This window comes from Equus quagga, chromosome 3 (genome assembly GCF_021613505.1).
Source record: "Equus quagga isolate Etosha38 chromosome 3, UCLA_HA_Equagga_1.0, whole genome shotgun sequence".
Taxonomy (NCBI): domain Eukaryota; kingdom Metazoa; phylum Chordata; class Mammalia; order Perissodactyla; family Equidae; genus Equus; species Equus quagga.
This window is the reverse complement of record NC_060269.1, coordinates 15,028,336-15,045,226: the sequence shown is the minus strand read 5'-3', so window position 1 is coordinate 15,045,226 and position 16,891 is coordinate 15,028,336. Positions and strand designations below refer to the sequence as shown.

Sequence of the window (16,891 nt, the reverse complement as noted above, 5' to 3'; positions counted from 1 at the left end):
TATAATTGAGGGTTTGGAGCAATTTCTTTAAAAGGAAAATAACAGGGTCCAGCCCCATTGCCAAGTGGTTAAGTCCATGTGCTCTGCTTCGGCAGCCCAGGGTTTTGCCGGTTTGGTTGGGCGCGGACCTAGCAGCTCTCATCAGGCCATGCTGAGGCAACGTCCCACACAGCACAACTAGAAGGACCTACAACTAGAATATACAACTATGTACTGGGGGTCTTTGGGGGGGAGAAGAAGAAAAAAAAAAGGAAAATAATGACTTGTGCATTAAAAAAAACCACCCATAAAACAGTTATTTTCTTTTTACTGATCATTAACTCAATCTTTAACAGGAAAGTTTAGCCGAGTCACATTTCAGGGAGGCATACATATATAAGATACAGATAATACTGCATACATAGACATTTACTAAGAACATTTTATAAGGACTAAATTAAAACACTATACGTATAATTAAACCGAATGTGACTGTACATCTCAGGAAACATATTTGAGGGATAAAAGTAAACTGAACTAATTTCTTCAATCAAAAATGTGAACTTTGTTGTTTAGATGTGCTGCAAACAAAAAAGAATGAAAGAAAAAATAAAGGTGGAGAAATGAAAAATAATACATGCTAATAATAAAGAGTATGATAGTAAAAGTTTGTCCTATAAATTAAAAAAAAAATGGGGGGAGGGGACCCTGGGGGTAAAGTTCTTATTAACAGACCATTTGTTGCCAAGGCAATGTGCTGCTCAGGAAATAATGTTCTAATATTTTAATATATAATTTCCGTTTTCACTTCTTTTTCCCTTGATGAAAAAACTTTTCTGCATGTTTATTCTTTAAATATTCTATCTTAAAAGGATTCATCTTTTTGTATGTATGTTGAGTTTAGCATCATCCAGGGAGCATGTATAGGTAAGGATGGGAAGTTTTTTCCTATTAGGGACCAAAGATGTATCAAAAAAACTAAGAACCCAACAGATAAAAAGCAGGTTTTGTTTGTTTGAGAGAGAAATTAATCTTTTATGGGCTTTCAAAATTTAAAGTAGGGGTCAAAATCTACTTCAATTAGTACTACTATGATAAAAACATAGTTTTCTACTTGAACAGAAAAAGAAAAAATAAGAATGGTTTAGCAATAGGCAGAGATGGATGGAAGGTACATCCAAGGTAAGACAGAAAAGGTAGACAAGGGCACACAAGTTGACCCAAAGGGAAAAAACAAGATATATCTGTGTATGAATAAATACACAGGAAAGAGAAAGAATGATATGGATGGACAGACAGGGACCTAAGTATTCAAGATTTGTGGATCAATAATACCAGAACATATTATTTACAATATATTTGTATTTTGGAAGAAGATGTACACTATGTGTCTGTGCATGCTCAATGCTTGCCCTTATGCTTGCATCTTCCCTCTCTGAATTATTCTACTCAAAAATTTACAGCACAGTACACTGGTTACCTGTTCTTCCAACTTATAATTAAGTACTTCTACTCTCCATCTTCCTTTTCAAGTCCACAGTCATCTCTTACCCAAACCTCATCACTAATGACACTACAACCCTATATATATATATACACATATATATACATATTTTTCCCCCTAGCTATCACTTACCCACCCCATTGTCTCTATCTTCCATCTACTACTAACAAACCTTCCATGGTCTTAAAATGTCTTTTTATTTCTCCGATTCTCTAACCTCATTCAAATATGCCTTTTTCGTTGTCCCATCATTTGGAAGTCTCCCATTCACTCACTTCTTTGACCTAGTGAATGGTAATTAACTTACTTTTCAGTGCCATTTCTAAAACATTAAACCATTATTCTTTCAATCTTTCACCATTTGAATTCTAAACCACATCCCTGAACTCATTTTCCTAAAATGCCTTTGGACCCTCACTCATGTTCCATTCTTATTCATTTTGTACCTTCTCAACCAAGCAGACCTCCGCACTGATCCTAATACCAAATGATAGTGAGTTAATATTTGAGTGCTTACTAGGTGCTAAATGCTCTTCTAGGTCCTTTATCACATGTTCATTTATTTAAATTCCTCCCTGATGTACCACGATCAGAATTTACTCATTTCTTCCTCTATGACATGTGCCATAAAATACACATCTCTGTTCTATTATTTATGAATCTACATATCTATCTCCCCAATTAGACCACATTCATAAGGGCAGGAACAACATATCCTCAGATTCCAGCAAGCAGTACTTTAGCAGACCCTCAGTGTTAAGCTGAAGGCAATCAGACCTATGCTGTTTGGTGATGCACTTCTTCATCTTCTATCATTTCTCCACCACACTCCTCACAACAACTACTGCAAGTCTTCATGATTTTCCTCATACCCCACAATTCCTATCTCATCTCAGAAAACAGATAATAGTATGTCAATGGAAGTCCAAAACTTGTAACAAATGTACCACTCTTGTGGGGGACGTTGATAATGGGGAAGGTATGCCTGACTGGGGGCAGGGATTATTTGGGAAATCTCTGTACCTTCTCCTCAATTTTGCTGTGAACCTAAAACTGTTGTAAAAAATAAAGGCTATTTCTTTAAAAAGCCTATTTGTTTTGTGTTGTTCTATCACTAATTTGAATATCTTTTATCTAGTTTCAAAAAAAATTCTTAAAATTTAAAAGCAAAAGCTTCACCTCTTACAAAATGTATTACACAATTACTTTAGTTTACGGAAATATGAGGGACACTATTATATTAGTCACATGAACTCCACAGTCTTTTACCTTGTTTTGAATTAAATATATACTTGACCTAATTCTAAGAACGTACCTCCTTATACATTTCTCTCTAAAATGACTGTACACACTCAAAAATAGATCTCTTCTGTTTATTAGGTCTGTGTTTACCTACATCCTTCTGAAACCCAGGCAGTTCACGGGCAATAAGATTATAAGAATTGATTCCTTGAAAAAGAATCTTCCTAACAAACTTGATGATTGTTGTGAATATGAGTATTCACAGATAACAGAAAATGTCCTAAAGCTAAATGTAACATGAAAGAAAAGCATGAGGAAAAAAGTGTAACAAATAAAGAAATGAGGAGGATAACTATGAAGATTATGGGATAATAAGGAAGCAATACAGAGATTAGAATACTAAGAAACCTGGCCACAAGGGTTCAAAAGATTCCCTCTCAATAATCTGTTATGGTCCCTGGTTTCGACAGGATGAACGTCTGTGCTCCATGAGGCCCTGGGGCCAGCCAGGTGATACATGACTTACATTTCAGCTATTTTCCTAGGGTTCGCGGCTCTCTCTACAGTCAGGAAGGAATGGTTCAGGGAGCAGACCCAGCCACTAAATTACTCTGGCATCATAATCTGATCTCTAGTCTTCACAGTGATTAAAAAGTCTTCATGGTTAGAATATTAATTTCCAGTTCATTCTTCATAGACTTAGGAATATACTTGTAACTTCTAACTGACTGCCATTCAAAGGTTAAAAAAAAAGCCTTTCTCTTTCCTCAAAACAACCTTAAGGGCACTTACAATGCCAGTCTGATACTAGGAACTCTACAATGCTAGCTTTTTACCATGAGAGATACAAGATTAGTTACTGTAAGAGTTTATTTTTTTAATTATATATTCAGCAATAACAGTCTTGAAAATACTCTTTAGAACTCACAAAAATTTGCCAGCTTGAAATATTCTTAACAATTTTCATACCACAGGCAATGTTCTAATGTGATTTAACCAGATAAATGGGCCACATCACAATTTGTGTATGTTCCCCAAGTAGAGGCACTTTCAGTGGCAGAAAGGGTTTTTATCTCTTTCTTAATGGTTTGTATTCAACCATTCTCAGAAAAATTCCAAGGTAACCAACTGATCTGATTTTTTGACTTACCTTGTGAAATTCCATAGCTCTGCTGGTCCTCTTCAATATGATCATTAAGTAGCTACGTAACCTTGAAAGCAACCAAAACCAGCCCAAGGGAACGAGGAAAATCTGCTGCTCACACAGCTGCTACATAACTGAATTCCCTAAATGAGCTCTGCCCCCCTTCAGGGCTTCATCAAACACTGGTTCATAAGCTCACTTGCATCTTTTCTACCTCACCTTTCTTACTGAACCAGAGTTCGTTTATAAGGTTTTTGGATATGACTTCTCTGCAAAGCCTCTTCTCATTCCTTAGACTAGTTTCTCCTTCAACACAGACATAGCACCCTGTTCTTGTTATCCACAGAACTCATCAAAATTGTAACTGAATACTTAGATACTTACTCAATAAATTTGTTAAATTAATGATCTATCATAGAGGAAATCTTCTTGATGCCAGTTTATAGATGTGGCTTACTATTATTTTAACATGATTATATTCACACTGGAAATATTCAGCCTCAAGAATTATTATACAGAGAATTATTATACTTGTTTTCCACCCTAATTCCTCTTAATACTTTATCTTGTGAATTAAAACTCAGTTAAACTTTTTCTTTTTTTTCTTTCTGAGGAAGACTCACCCTGAGCTAAGATCTGTTGCCAGTCTTTCTCCATTTTGTACATGGGTCACCACCACAGCATGGCCGCTGATGAGTGGTGTTGGTACATGCCTGGGAACCAAACCTGGGCCACCGAGACAGAGCATGCCAGACTTAACCACTGGGCCACAGAGGTGGCCCTAACAATTTTGTGTGTGTGTGTGTGTGTGTGTGTGTGAAGAAGTTTGGCCCTGAGCCAATATCTGTTGCCAATCTTCCTCTTTTTGCTTGAGAAAGATTGTCACCAAGCTGACATCTGTGCCAATCTTCCTCTATTTTATGTGAGATGTGGCCACAGTGTGGCTTGATGAATGATTCTATGTCCGCACCCAGGATCCGAATGTACGAAGCCCAGGCCACCAAAGCAGAGCATGCAAACTTAACCACTATGCCACCAGGCCGGCCCCAGACCCAACATTTTTTAAATCAAATGTATTTCCTGTTGAAATGTAAAGCTGATTAAGAAGCTCAACCATAATCTACTCTTGAGGCACGGCACAAATATAATAAGGGTTGCTGTAGACAATTTACCACATAGCCAGCATACAGTACCATCTGGTATAGGTTAAGGTGGAACTCTTACTATTGATCTAAATTTTGTTCCAAAATCAATAAGACTGGTTTGGTTAACAGACATACACTAAACTTTTTTTTTGTGGAAGGGAGTTATAAAAGAGCTTTGTGAAGTTTACAGATTGTAAATGTATATCTCACACATGAAAAAAGTAATAAGCAAAAGAATCTGTAGGTGAGAAAGCCAGAAAAGGAGCACACATTTTTAGGGAGTTACTCAACAATGATATCTAAATGACAGGATCAATACTCACACCATGGATACATGGAACATCACGTAGCCAATGAGAATAAAAACCTGCTATATATTCTATACTGTAAGGGACCAGATCATCTTACCAGAAACTTTTTGTATTACTTCATTAACTTCTTTCATGAATACTTTCTGTACAAACACCAAGTGGTTCAGAAGATCAGTTGTGAGATTATGTTCAAAAGAACCAACCTGCCAAACCAAATCAGAGGATTAGATTAACACTACTGAGTATATTAGTTTTAAATACATCTTTTGCTCACCTAAGTAATCCCAAACTTTGACAAAAAACAATTATCTATATACTATTTGAAATCAATATACTGAAGAAGGGTTAAAAATATTCAGATTCTCCAATACTTTATTGGACCATTAGGGACCATTCCCCAAGTGTTTTTTTTTTTTTTTTTTTAAATAACAGCAGCCAATAAGGTTTGAGAAATCTTTTGAAAACAAATTTAACTATGTAACCTGCTAATTTCAAAATTGACATTTTGTCTAGAGTAATATTTATTTTTAATGACCACTGTTGTAGTGTTAGAACAAGTATCATTATCAGTGAAAGTAAATTTATTTACTCATTCAAATATTTATGGACCATCTACTCTGTATACTGCATTAGGTGCTAATGCTACAGCTGTGAATAAACACAACAAAATTATGGCTCTCATCAGGCTTACATTTAGGTGAATTAGCAAATCAGATATACTCAATCAGTTTTAGTATATGATTATATTAAATATATGATTAGATAAAACCTATGATTAGTATAAGGCATAAAATTTCTAAGAATTAGTCAATAAACAGATTAAATAGAAAGCAGGCCCTAACTGAAGTGGAGTATTACAGAAAGATAGAGTGAAACATCCTTATGAGTAAGGCAAATGCCTCAACATTTGCCACTTTGATAGCATTTATATTTTGATCAAAAATTAAGAGAGCAAAATAGATCTGGCAGTCTTTTTTTAATTTAATTTATTTTATTTTTTTAAAGATTTTATTTTTCCTTTTTCTCCCAAAGCCCCCCAGTCCATAGTTGTGCATTTTTAGTTGTGGGTCCTTCCAGTTGTGGCATGTGGGACGCCGCCTCAGCATGGCTTGATGAGCGGTGCCATGTCCGCACCCAGGATTCGAACCGGCGAAACCCTGGGCCGCTGAAGCAGAGCGCACAAACTTAACCACTCGGCCACAGAGCCAGCCCCTTGGCAGTCTTTTCTTAAATGAAAAGTCACATAAAGTCTAAGTTGCACTAGACACTTTTATTTTGTATATAGTACAAAATGGGCAAAGATGATTTTCACATGTGTCTATTTGATGCCATAGTAAAATAGGCAACTCTCAGAGTGATGCAACTTTAGATTCTTCCAAATGTCTATAATTAACTGCACTCTTAGTAAATTTGGGATTGTGTTCTGCCCCAATTACAAACTTTATACATTTGTAATAGCTACTATTAGTAAGGAATTATGCAATATACTATATTAGATTTTATTTTCTGTCAAATGAAACGTTATTAACAGTATTGCTAAACTAGAGTCTGGGGCACTTATATTTCAGAGTAGAAAGCACAAATGAAATATGCTTTATAATCTACTTTTTAAATAAAATTTGTATCTAGAATCTTGGACACTATTTTTTTGTACACTCCTTTTTCACATAGAGAAATCCCAACTCTTAGAGAGGTGCTAGGGCAAACAGGTTCTAAAGAAAGTAAATCCGACAGAAGTACGTCCCCCATAGCTGTAAAACTTCTAGCAAAGAACCCAAAAAGCGTTCTTATAGATGCTTCCGATTCTAGAGAACAAAATTTATAAAATACATAGTTAGCAAATAGCTTTTGGATAAGGTTGCAATTGTTCCTGACAAACTGACAAATAAGCTGAGAAACAGCACAGTGTGTGACGCCTGCATCTCTCACTTGATAGTTAGGAGATTTAGGGAAAGTTATTTAATCTCTCTCAGCTTCAATTTTCTACTGTATAAAAGTAGGATAACAACAGATGACCTGCTTACCACAAATCAAATGAAAAACTTGTCTCCAAATGTTTACGAGCATTGACTCAAACAGTCCTTAAGTCAGTGCTTTTTAAACTTGAGACAGGTGTACAGGTATAAAGTGAAAAATAATGACGGGGTCACGTATGCTGGCTTTCAACTTCCCTTAGTCAAGAAATTAGTCTGAATCTGACTGTAATTACTTTATCTTCCAGCATGACCTTTAGATTGTTATTAACAATTATATATACCTGGATGAATCATGTAACCTCTCTAGAGGCTCATTTCTTCATTATAAAATGAGGACAAATAAATCTACCTCATCAGATTGATTTAAGGACTGTACGAGTCATGCTTATAAAGCACTGGACAAACGTTAGATGCTATCAGCTTTTTATAAGGAAGTGAACCATGACAATATTGCAGAGATGGATGTGAAACCAGTGTAAGAAATATGAATTCAAAGAGGACTAACACACAGAAAAGCATGTTTAAATGAAACCATAGGAAGAGAGACAGACACATACATGTCCTCGTGCATGCACACACAACATTCGGTCTAAAATTCTGTAGGAATAAACGATTTAATGATTTGCCTTAGAAGTTTGGATCACTACATATTTTGGTACACCTAAAGCTTGAAGACTTCTAATCACAAAGAGTAAGAAAATCAGAAAGTAAACTTACTTCCGCCACACAGCGTAGATAATTTCCCTGCAAATAGTAGCCTTGTTTAGAGGGCAGTTCATCTATACTCCACACCTGATCTGAATAACTATCATGCTCTTCCATTATATATTTCCCTGACATAGTAACAGGAGGAAGGTTAAGACTGGCAGAAGGAGGAATGGTTGACATATCTGTGGCAGAAACTTTTGAAGTAAAACGCAATCTGTGATTTGGCAGCTCAAATGTAAATCTAGTCTGTGCACCTGTAAGAAACAAGAAAAGTTATTTATTGCCTGTTCAGGTGCTCACTCATTCCTTATTTTGTTCAAACAATGGTGTCTAAGAAAAATGTACACATATTCCAAAACCTATGTTGAAAGATATGGAAAGCATATTTTAAATTTGCTTACATTTCCTATCTTAAAATATATGTATGGTTACTGTAAAGAGTCAGTCAGTAAGTATTATTAAGCCAGAAAGTATTATTTATTAAGCCTACGAAGTGCCCACATTGTGTTAGATGCTAGAGAAACACCTACAAATGTTCTTTATTTCATAGAAGGTAGAACAGAAAGAAACTGCCCTTATTACAGAAGAGTTAAAACAAGAGAAATTGGTCAAGCGAAAAAAATATATATATATCCCCAATCCACACAGTACTTTTTTATAGAGAACAGTTAGCAGTTAATAACTTGCCTCCTGATCCCAGTTCAGAATGGAAGGAAATAGTGAAACTGTCAAATCAATTAAATTATACTTGCTGAAAACATTCACCATAAAATTATATAAATACATGGATCTTTGGCCTTGACAATAATTATTAACAGGAGCATAAACCAAATAAGGATATGGTATGAGTTTTAGTTTACTATTGGCCCTAAACACGTAAATCAACAATTTGGCATGTAGTTGTAGTTGTTCAAACAATTATAAATATACAACCTATACTACTGTTCAGGTCATCTTTCTTCAATTATTTATTAGGGCATTAAGGAGTAGCAGAAACCTTATTAAAATCAAGATCTATTATTGCCTATTACATTTACTGTGTAATGTATATGCATGTTCCTCTCCAATCAACAAAATCTACCAATATTGCTCTGTACAGTACCAATTCTTGCCACTCAAACATCATTAAGTAGCCTATTTTGCCTACCTAAACATATATATAATAATTTATTATATATTCCTAGTGTTCTCAATTGTGCCAGAAATAATTCTCTTTTTTCAAAATATTAATTAAAGATCACCTCCTATATATCACATTCAGTATACTCACTCACTATACAATAATGTTTGTACTTGGAATGAGTTAGTCATAAACAGATAAATGTTCTGTCACCAACTGGTACAACCGTGAATGGCCAGATAGGTCATGACAGCTCTATCTCCTCTTACTCACTACTCCAACCAGGTCAACCCAATGATTGTGGCTTGCAGGCTGCAACAGGTGGGGACTGTCCATCACAGTAGCTACCACTACTATTACTACCACCAGCATCACCAGATGAAAACACCAAGATTGAGGACATCCTAGGTCTCAGGTCTTCCCTGTCACTAGTGCGATCATTCTTTTACTATTTTTGTCCTTTTCCTTCATTGCAGGAAGAACTCTGTGTTTTTACTTGTCTGGACACACTTATTTGACACTATGCTTACTTTGCTCCTAAACAGTCATTTTCCTAGTTCTAAACTGCCTATTTGGCTTTTTACTTGCTGTTTCTGTTGATTCTTGGATTTCATGGATGACCTGAATAAAAAAACAGAATACTTCTATTTCCAGCAACAAAAAATATAGATGTTCAGAATAATCCCTCTCAATTAAGAAAACCTAAAACTCTAGGGGTAGGAATAAACATACACACATATGTATACAAATACATATATGTATGTATGTATTCATATGTATATATATGTGTGTTTTTAAAATTACTAATATAATTTATCATGTTAACACAATAAAGGAGAAAAAATTTTAATTTCAATAGATGCAGAAAAAAGTATCATGATATTCGCCAATTATTCTTTATATAAATTCTTAGCACACTAGGAATAGAAGCAAATTTTCTTAACGTAATAAAGGGAACCTAGCAAAAACCTATAGCAAATATATTCATTAGTGAAATATTGATTCCTTTAAAAAATGGGAGTGAGAAAAGGATGCCTACAATACCCCTTTTATTGAACACTGTAGTAGAAGTACAATAAAGCAATAAAAAGAAATTAAAAAAACAAAGACTAGAAAAGAAGAAACAAAAGTATTATTTGCATATGGTATGAATATCTACTTAGGAAACTCCAAAGAATCTTATTAACAATAAGAAAATAGTTTAATATGGTTGCTGAGTATAAGATTAACATAAGAGGATCAAGAGTATTTGTCCACATCACCACCAAACAGTTCAGTAAAAGCTATCTTACAAAATATACCATTTGTAATCACCACCACCAGAACACAAGGCACCTAGGTAGCGAAATAAATAAATATATCTTGCAAAAGATGCACACTTTTTCTACTTTTCCTACTTAAGAAAAAGTAGAAAAATTTTAAACTTTGTAGAAAAACATTAAAGATGACTTAAAGAGACAGAGAAACAAACATATTCAGGAATAGGAAGGTTAAATATTGTATCAATTCTCAATATCAATCAATATTGTCAATTTTCCCCAAGTAAATCTACAGATTTCATTAAATTTCTATAAAAATCCAAATAGGCTTTTCCAAGGAACTTGACAAACTGATTCTAAAATATATATGAAAGAGCAAAGAACCAAAAATAACCAGGACAACTCCTAAAAAAAGGAAAAGTCAGGTAGTAATATGACACTGGTACAAATAGACCAATGAAGCATAACAGAGAACTCTGAAATAGGTAACATATTTTATGTTATTATTTTATATTAAAATAATTTTTATATTTTATATAAATTTTATATAATTACATATCATTTTAAAATAAAGCAATAATTTTATATTAAAACAATTACATATTAATACTAAAACTGTTATTTATCACACATAAACATTTAATAGATGACAAAACTGGATTATGTATCACTGAAAAAAGGGACAGATTAGTCAATAAATGATGCTGAGATAACTGGTTATGCACACTACTCCATACCAAACTAAAAGATAATAATAATAAATTCCATATAGATTTAGAACTTCAATATGAAAAGCAAAACTTCAAAACATTTAACAGAAAATATAAGAGAATATCTTCATGATTCTCGGAAGAGAAAGATTTCAAGACATAAAAATACCTCTTAATTATATAAAAAAATTCAGTTTCATTAGTAATTATAGAAATATAAATTAAAACCACAATGAGATACCATTCCACACGTACCATCAAGCAAAAATTTTAAAGTCAGGAATACCAAGTGTTGACAAGGATGTGGAACAAAGGGAATTCTCATCTAATCCTGGTGGGAGAGTGAATTCTGGTGGGCACAAGCACTTTGGAAAACAGTTTTACATTTCTTAGCAAAGGTGAAGATGCCTTAACCCCACAGTCTAGCCGTGCCACCCCTAAGTAAATACCCTTGAGAAACTCTTGCACAGGTACACCAGGAGATGTGTATGAGAATGACTGTAAAGGCAAAAAAGTAAAATGAGCCAAAGGCCCATCAAGAGAAGGGTAGAATGGATAAATAAATGGTGACATAATCACCTAAGGGGCTGCTATAGGTCAGTGAAAAATTAATGAACCACAGATACAAGAATGAACACAGATGAATTTCAAACAAAATGTACTGCAAAAAACCCTCCAAATTAAAAATATTGGTGGGATTCCATATAAGTAAAGTTAGAAACAGGCAAGAACAAACTAAGTCATTTATGAGCATACAAAGATGTGGTAAGATTATAAAGAAAAGCAAAGGAATGGGTAACACAAGAGTCATGCGAGTGGTTCTTCCCCAGCAGTCATGGGGGATGTTAACTGGGAGTGACGATAATCCCTGAAGGAGCCTTCAAAGTACTAGTAACGTTCTATTCTTAAGTTGTGTGATGGGTCGCTGAGGTCACAGTTCTTTATTATTCTTTAAACTGTGTGTATACAATTTACACACTTTTGTACATATGATACATTTCAGAATAAAAATACAACAGCAAAGAACTTTTGGATAGGATGTATAAGGATCATAAAACCTCACACAAGTAGCTATTCTGAAGAAGTCAAATCACCTCTGATTTGAGCTAAGTGCACCCAATGTGAAAATAAACCAAATTATTCAGGCTAAAAGAAACTAACAGATGTAGAAATTTCAATCTGAGTTTAAATTGGAGAAATGACCCCAACAGTTGAATACCTCTAAAGAGTTCAAATGAAACCGGAGTCCATGGTGGTCACTCAGGGAGGTTTATTGGTATTTTTTACTTGACAAAAGAACATCATTAATGAAATTTAAAAGTCTTACTATTGAAATTATTTAAATTTTCATAAAGTATCCCTAAAACTAAATTTACCTTTTCATCACAATATTACTAATCTCTCAAACCAATAATACATTTTAAGAAACTGAACAAAAATGCAACGTTACCTGTCATCCCATGACTTCTCATTCTTCCCATCTTATATTCCGCTTTCAGCGATGGTAAAAGCGCTGCTCCAATGGCTATACCATCCAACATGGCACTGAATTTAAGAACGATTGGCTTCTTTTCTAAGCCTTCCGGTAGCTGAGGAAACTCATTTGTTTCAATAGGAGTTTGATTAACACTTGTTGGGGTTTTTTCAGAAGGTAGAGGGGTTGCAATATCTTCTTTTACAGACTGTGGACTATTAAGCAAAAAAAATAATTTAAAAGACAATTAGAACAGCTATCATTTTATTGTATAAAATTATTGGAGTTCTCAAGGAAAAATAGCAAAACTATACTGCTGACAGATGTTTGCTTTCCAACACCAGATCATATTATGACATCCTAAAAACAACCATGGAAAACTGGTGATCTAGAAAAGTAAACCAGAAAAGGTAATAACAATATAAACTGGAATGTTATATGCCAAGGCCATTCCTATCATTGATGGGAAACTGGAGTTTAAACTCAGGTTTGTCTGACTGCAAATTCCATGACTTTAACCGTTATGCACTCCACTATTGATTGTAATACAATTACTACTATTGCCAATACTATTACCACCACTATTAATAACACCACCAGCAATCACATAATTATCTGAGTGCTTACTACGTGCCAGGTACTATTCTTAGTGCTTTGTGTGTTTTACATCATCTATTCGTTTATCTCACAAAACCCTTTGAGTAGATACTATTAGCTCCACTTTGCAAGTGAGTAAGCATAGCTAAAAAGTGGTGAAAGCAGGATTTAAACCCAGTCATAGCCTGATTCCAGAGTCTGATTTTTTTGTTTTGTTTTTTTGTGGGTTTTTTTGTGAGGAAGATTGGCCCTGAGCTAACATCCATTGTCAATCTTCCTCTTTTTTTGCTTGAGGAAGACTAACATCTGCGCCAATCTTCCTCTACTTTGGATGTGGGATGCCTCCACAGCATGGCTGATGAGTGGAGTAGGTCTGCACCCAGGATCTGAACACATGAAACCGGGCCGCCAAAGTAGACTGCACAAACTTTAACCACTCAGCCACCAGACTAGCCCCCGAGAGTCTGATTTTTTAACTACTATGTTTCACTGCCAACATATTATAGTAAGGAAAAATTCCTTAGAGTATTTTAAAACTAAGGCTCATGTATACATTCTGGATTCCACAATCCATTGATGACAGATATATTTAAATTATTACTATTTGGGCAACTTCAGACATGAATTAATATTACATCAGAACAATTAGATAGAACAATTGGAAAAATCACTGTTTTAGGCTACTGTCAAAAGACACACTGTTTTTTCTACCATATAGGATAGGAAAAAAGAAACACAGTAAGATAAATTTTTTACCTTTTACTTATCATATTTGTATAGTTACAGTTTTGGAGACCAGGAATAAAACTCAGCAATGCAGACCCATGAACAAGGGCTATAGACAGGGAATCAAGGATGATGTGCCAAGGTCCAATAATTTCATACAGAGGACAGCACAAATCTATGCATGCGACACAGCCACTGCAATTTTTTAAAGCTATGCAGTCAAAAATTTCGATGAGTTCAAAGTAAATAAAGATTGACTGATACAGTCCTAGAATTTGCTTTTTAGTAGTACCTCTTATGATCTCTTAAGCTCCACTGATGTAACATGCAACACTGACAATTGCATTGTACTTTAATAATATCCAATATGATTCTCCCACGATCATGTTTGGCTACTTTCCACCTGCCCCACTGTCCACAATGGTCAATACTTAGATGTAACCCTCTGTAGTCCTTCAAACTATTGTTAACACAGCAAAGAATGACCTGAACTATTATACAGAATCACAGAATTTGAAGGAACAACTTACACAGTAGAAGGCTGTCTGATGAGGTCTGAGATTTGCTTAGACAGTTGGTGAGAACTTCGAACCATCATGCTATGTAAGGTGGCAGGATGCTGGGGAATGTTGATGCTGATAGCTCCGACTTTGAACACGGCCGCGTTGTTGGTCTTCAGCCCTCTCTGGGCACTGTAGAGGGCTTGGGACTTGGCGATACTACATTTCACTACAGTTCTATTAAGAGAAGAGGACCATTAAAACACAGCCAATAAAGAGAAATTTTGAAAAAGTCTTTTGAGAGCAAGAAAAATGCTTTTAAATCATTGAATGAACTAAATGACTTAGGATTTTTTGTGTTTAAATCATATACTGAAGAAATCATGTTTTCTAAAAATATTGAAATATATTTATTTTACACTGTTTGCACTATTATTCTTTGATACAGAGTTTACAGAAGAAAATATGTATGTGCTTATATAAAAGTAAAAGCAACTATTTCCCAGAAGACTATCGCTGATTAGAAAAATTAAAAAGTATTCTATGGAATTGGTCTAGCCAGTATGAGGGTAGATTCTGGGATGCTGACTAGTGATTGAATTTTGAATCTTTTCTTAAATATTATAATAAATAAAGCTGTTTATCACCAATGAGATTTCATTCTAAATTCAATTTCAACATGAGCCAGAACACGTAGATGGTGCTAAAATGCAAAAGGCTTCCTACTTGTAAACAGCATCCATCTACTGAATGAAACTAAACATCCATTCACAAAGACATCCGTCTTGTTAACATGTCCGTCAAGAAATTCTACATGTCTCACTGTTTTACCTTTATAATACACAGAAGTCTCCTTAAATATCACTTTTGATTATATAAGCATGTATGCAATACTGCATTTTCAATTATATACCAAAAGTCAGAATGGAAACCTGATGTGTCTGAGTGCTCTCCTATTGTAGACGCTACTGTGTTATTTCCAGTGGCAATTCTGATGTTTAGGACTTCCGGACATCTGTGTTGCCCAACTCCAGAGGGCCCCGTTCACACTATAGTCTAGATAAATGACTCCCACCACAACATGAGCGGCGTTCCTTGGAGTTGGACAACATGATGGTCCTACACTGATCAAACTGAGCCAGAAACTAGAGAGACATCTGATTAACTCTTGTCAAACTGCACATGTTAAAGATGTAAGGAGGGGCTGGCCCGGTTGCATAGTGGTTAGTTCACACGCTCTGCTTCAGTGGCCTGGGGTTCATGGGTTCAGATCCCTGGCATGGACCTACACACCGCCCATCAGGCCACACTGTGGTGGCATCCCACATACAAAAAAAACAGAGGAAGGTTGGCACAGGTGTTAGCTCAGTGACAATCTTCTTCAAGCAAAAAGAGAAAGGTTAGCAATAGATGTTGGCTCAGGGCCAATCTTCCTCATCAAAAAAAAGACATGAGGAGACCCAGAATGAGAAATCAAACAGTTTACAAGCTGCCACTATGAGTTATCTATTCGTAATTTTATTTTAATTCTCGAAGAGAGTTGTCAATCTAGGTCATACAACACATAGTATACATAAAACTTTTCCACAAGAAAGAAGTGGTCAAAATCTCTCTAAAGAGAAGATTGTGAAAACTTGTAGCACATCAGGAATGCCTCATATACGTGAAAAGTTCACAGCAAATGACCAAGAAGTCTTGTTAAAGAATTCATTGACAGTGGTAGTCTACTTCACAAGGTTGCACTAGATCCGCTGTGAGCCTCAATTACAATGACCACAGTGTCTAATCAGGCAAGACTTTTTCCCACCTTCTTTTACTTCCTGTATCCAGGCAACAGGGCCTTAAAGGTATGCTAGTCATCCTTGTCCATGCAACATGATGAGTGAATGACTTAAGGATTTGCTTTGGGGCCTGATTGTCTCTATCTCTACCCCTACTCCACCTACTTGAGCATGTGGGTCCAAACTTTAGAGGCAGGGAGAAGAAGATGATTTATGCACCCTGACTTACGCTGCCTGTCTCAATTCAGTTTTGCCTGAAAAATGGCTGCAACGGGGGTGGAAAGTACTGTGATCACATGCTATTTAGTTAACTATTAAAAATCACTGGAATTTTCTTTCTCATTTGGCAACTGTACCTTACATGTTAACTCTCTCAGCCAGAAATCCTATAAGAGAAGAGGGGTGGCCTATAAGGGGTACCATGACAGGGACCACATCTCATTTGCTTAGTGTCACATCTCTGAAGCCTAACACAGTGCTCAGGCCAAACTATGTAACCTAATAATTGTTGAATGGATGAAAATGAGATCTTTAGCCATTAAAAAGCATCCCCTCAAAAGTCATACAGTATTGATTTTTTTGGTTATACATCCAAAGATCTCAGTGATAAAAAGGAAAGAAACAATAAATCTTCTCCAGCTACTATCACTACTAAAATGGAATTAGATATTTTTTCTATACCTGTTAAGCGACACTAATAGGTAAGAGTGGTTTC

The 16,891-nt window shown here is 35.3% G+C and overlaps 1 protein-coding gene across 9 annotated transcripts in view; it reads right to left on the bottom strand.

The window, feature by feature from the left end:
* The window catches only part of BLTP1 (bridge-like lipid transfer protein family member 1), a 192,940-nt gene that overhangs the window by 53,161 nt on the left and 122,888 nt on the right, over positions 1-16,891 (bottom strand). For all 9 annotated transcript variants that reach the window (XM_046657183.1, XM_046657189.1, XM_046657187.1 and 6 more), the window contains 4 exons: positions 14,426-14,632; positions 12,549-12,787; positions 8,019-8,263; positions 5,423-5,528 (listed from right to left, as the gene is read on the bottom strand). In XM_046657183.1, the coding sequence (XP_046513139.1) occupies positions 5,423-5,528; positions 8,019-8,263; positions 12,549-12,787; positions 14,426-14,632 (797 nt within the window). The remainder of the gene's footprint in view (positions 1-5,422; positions 5,529-8,018; positions 8,264-12,548; positions 12,788-14,425; positions 14,633-16,891) is intronic.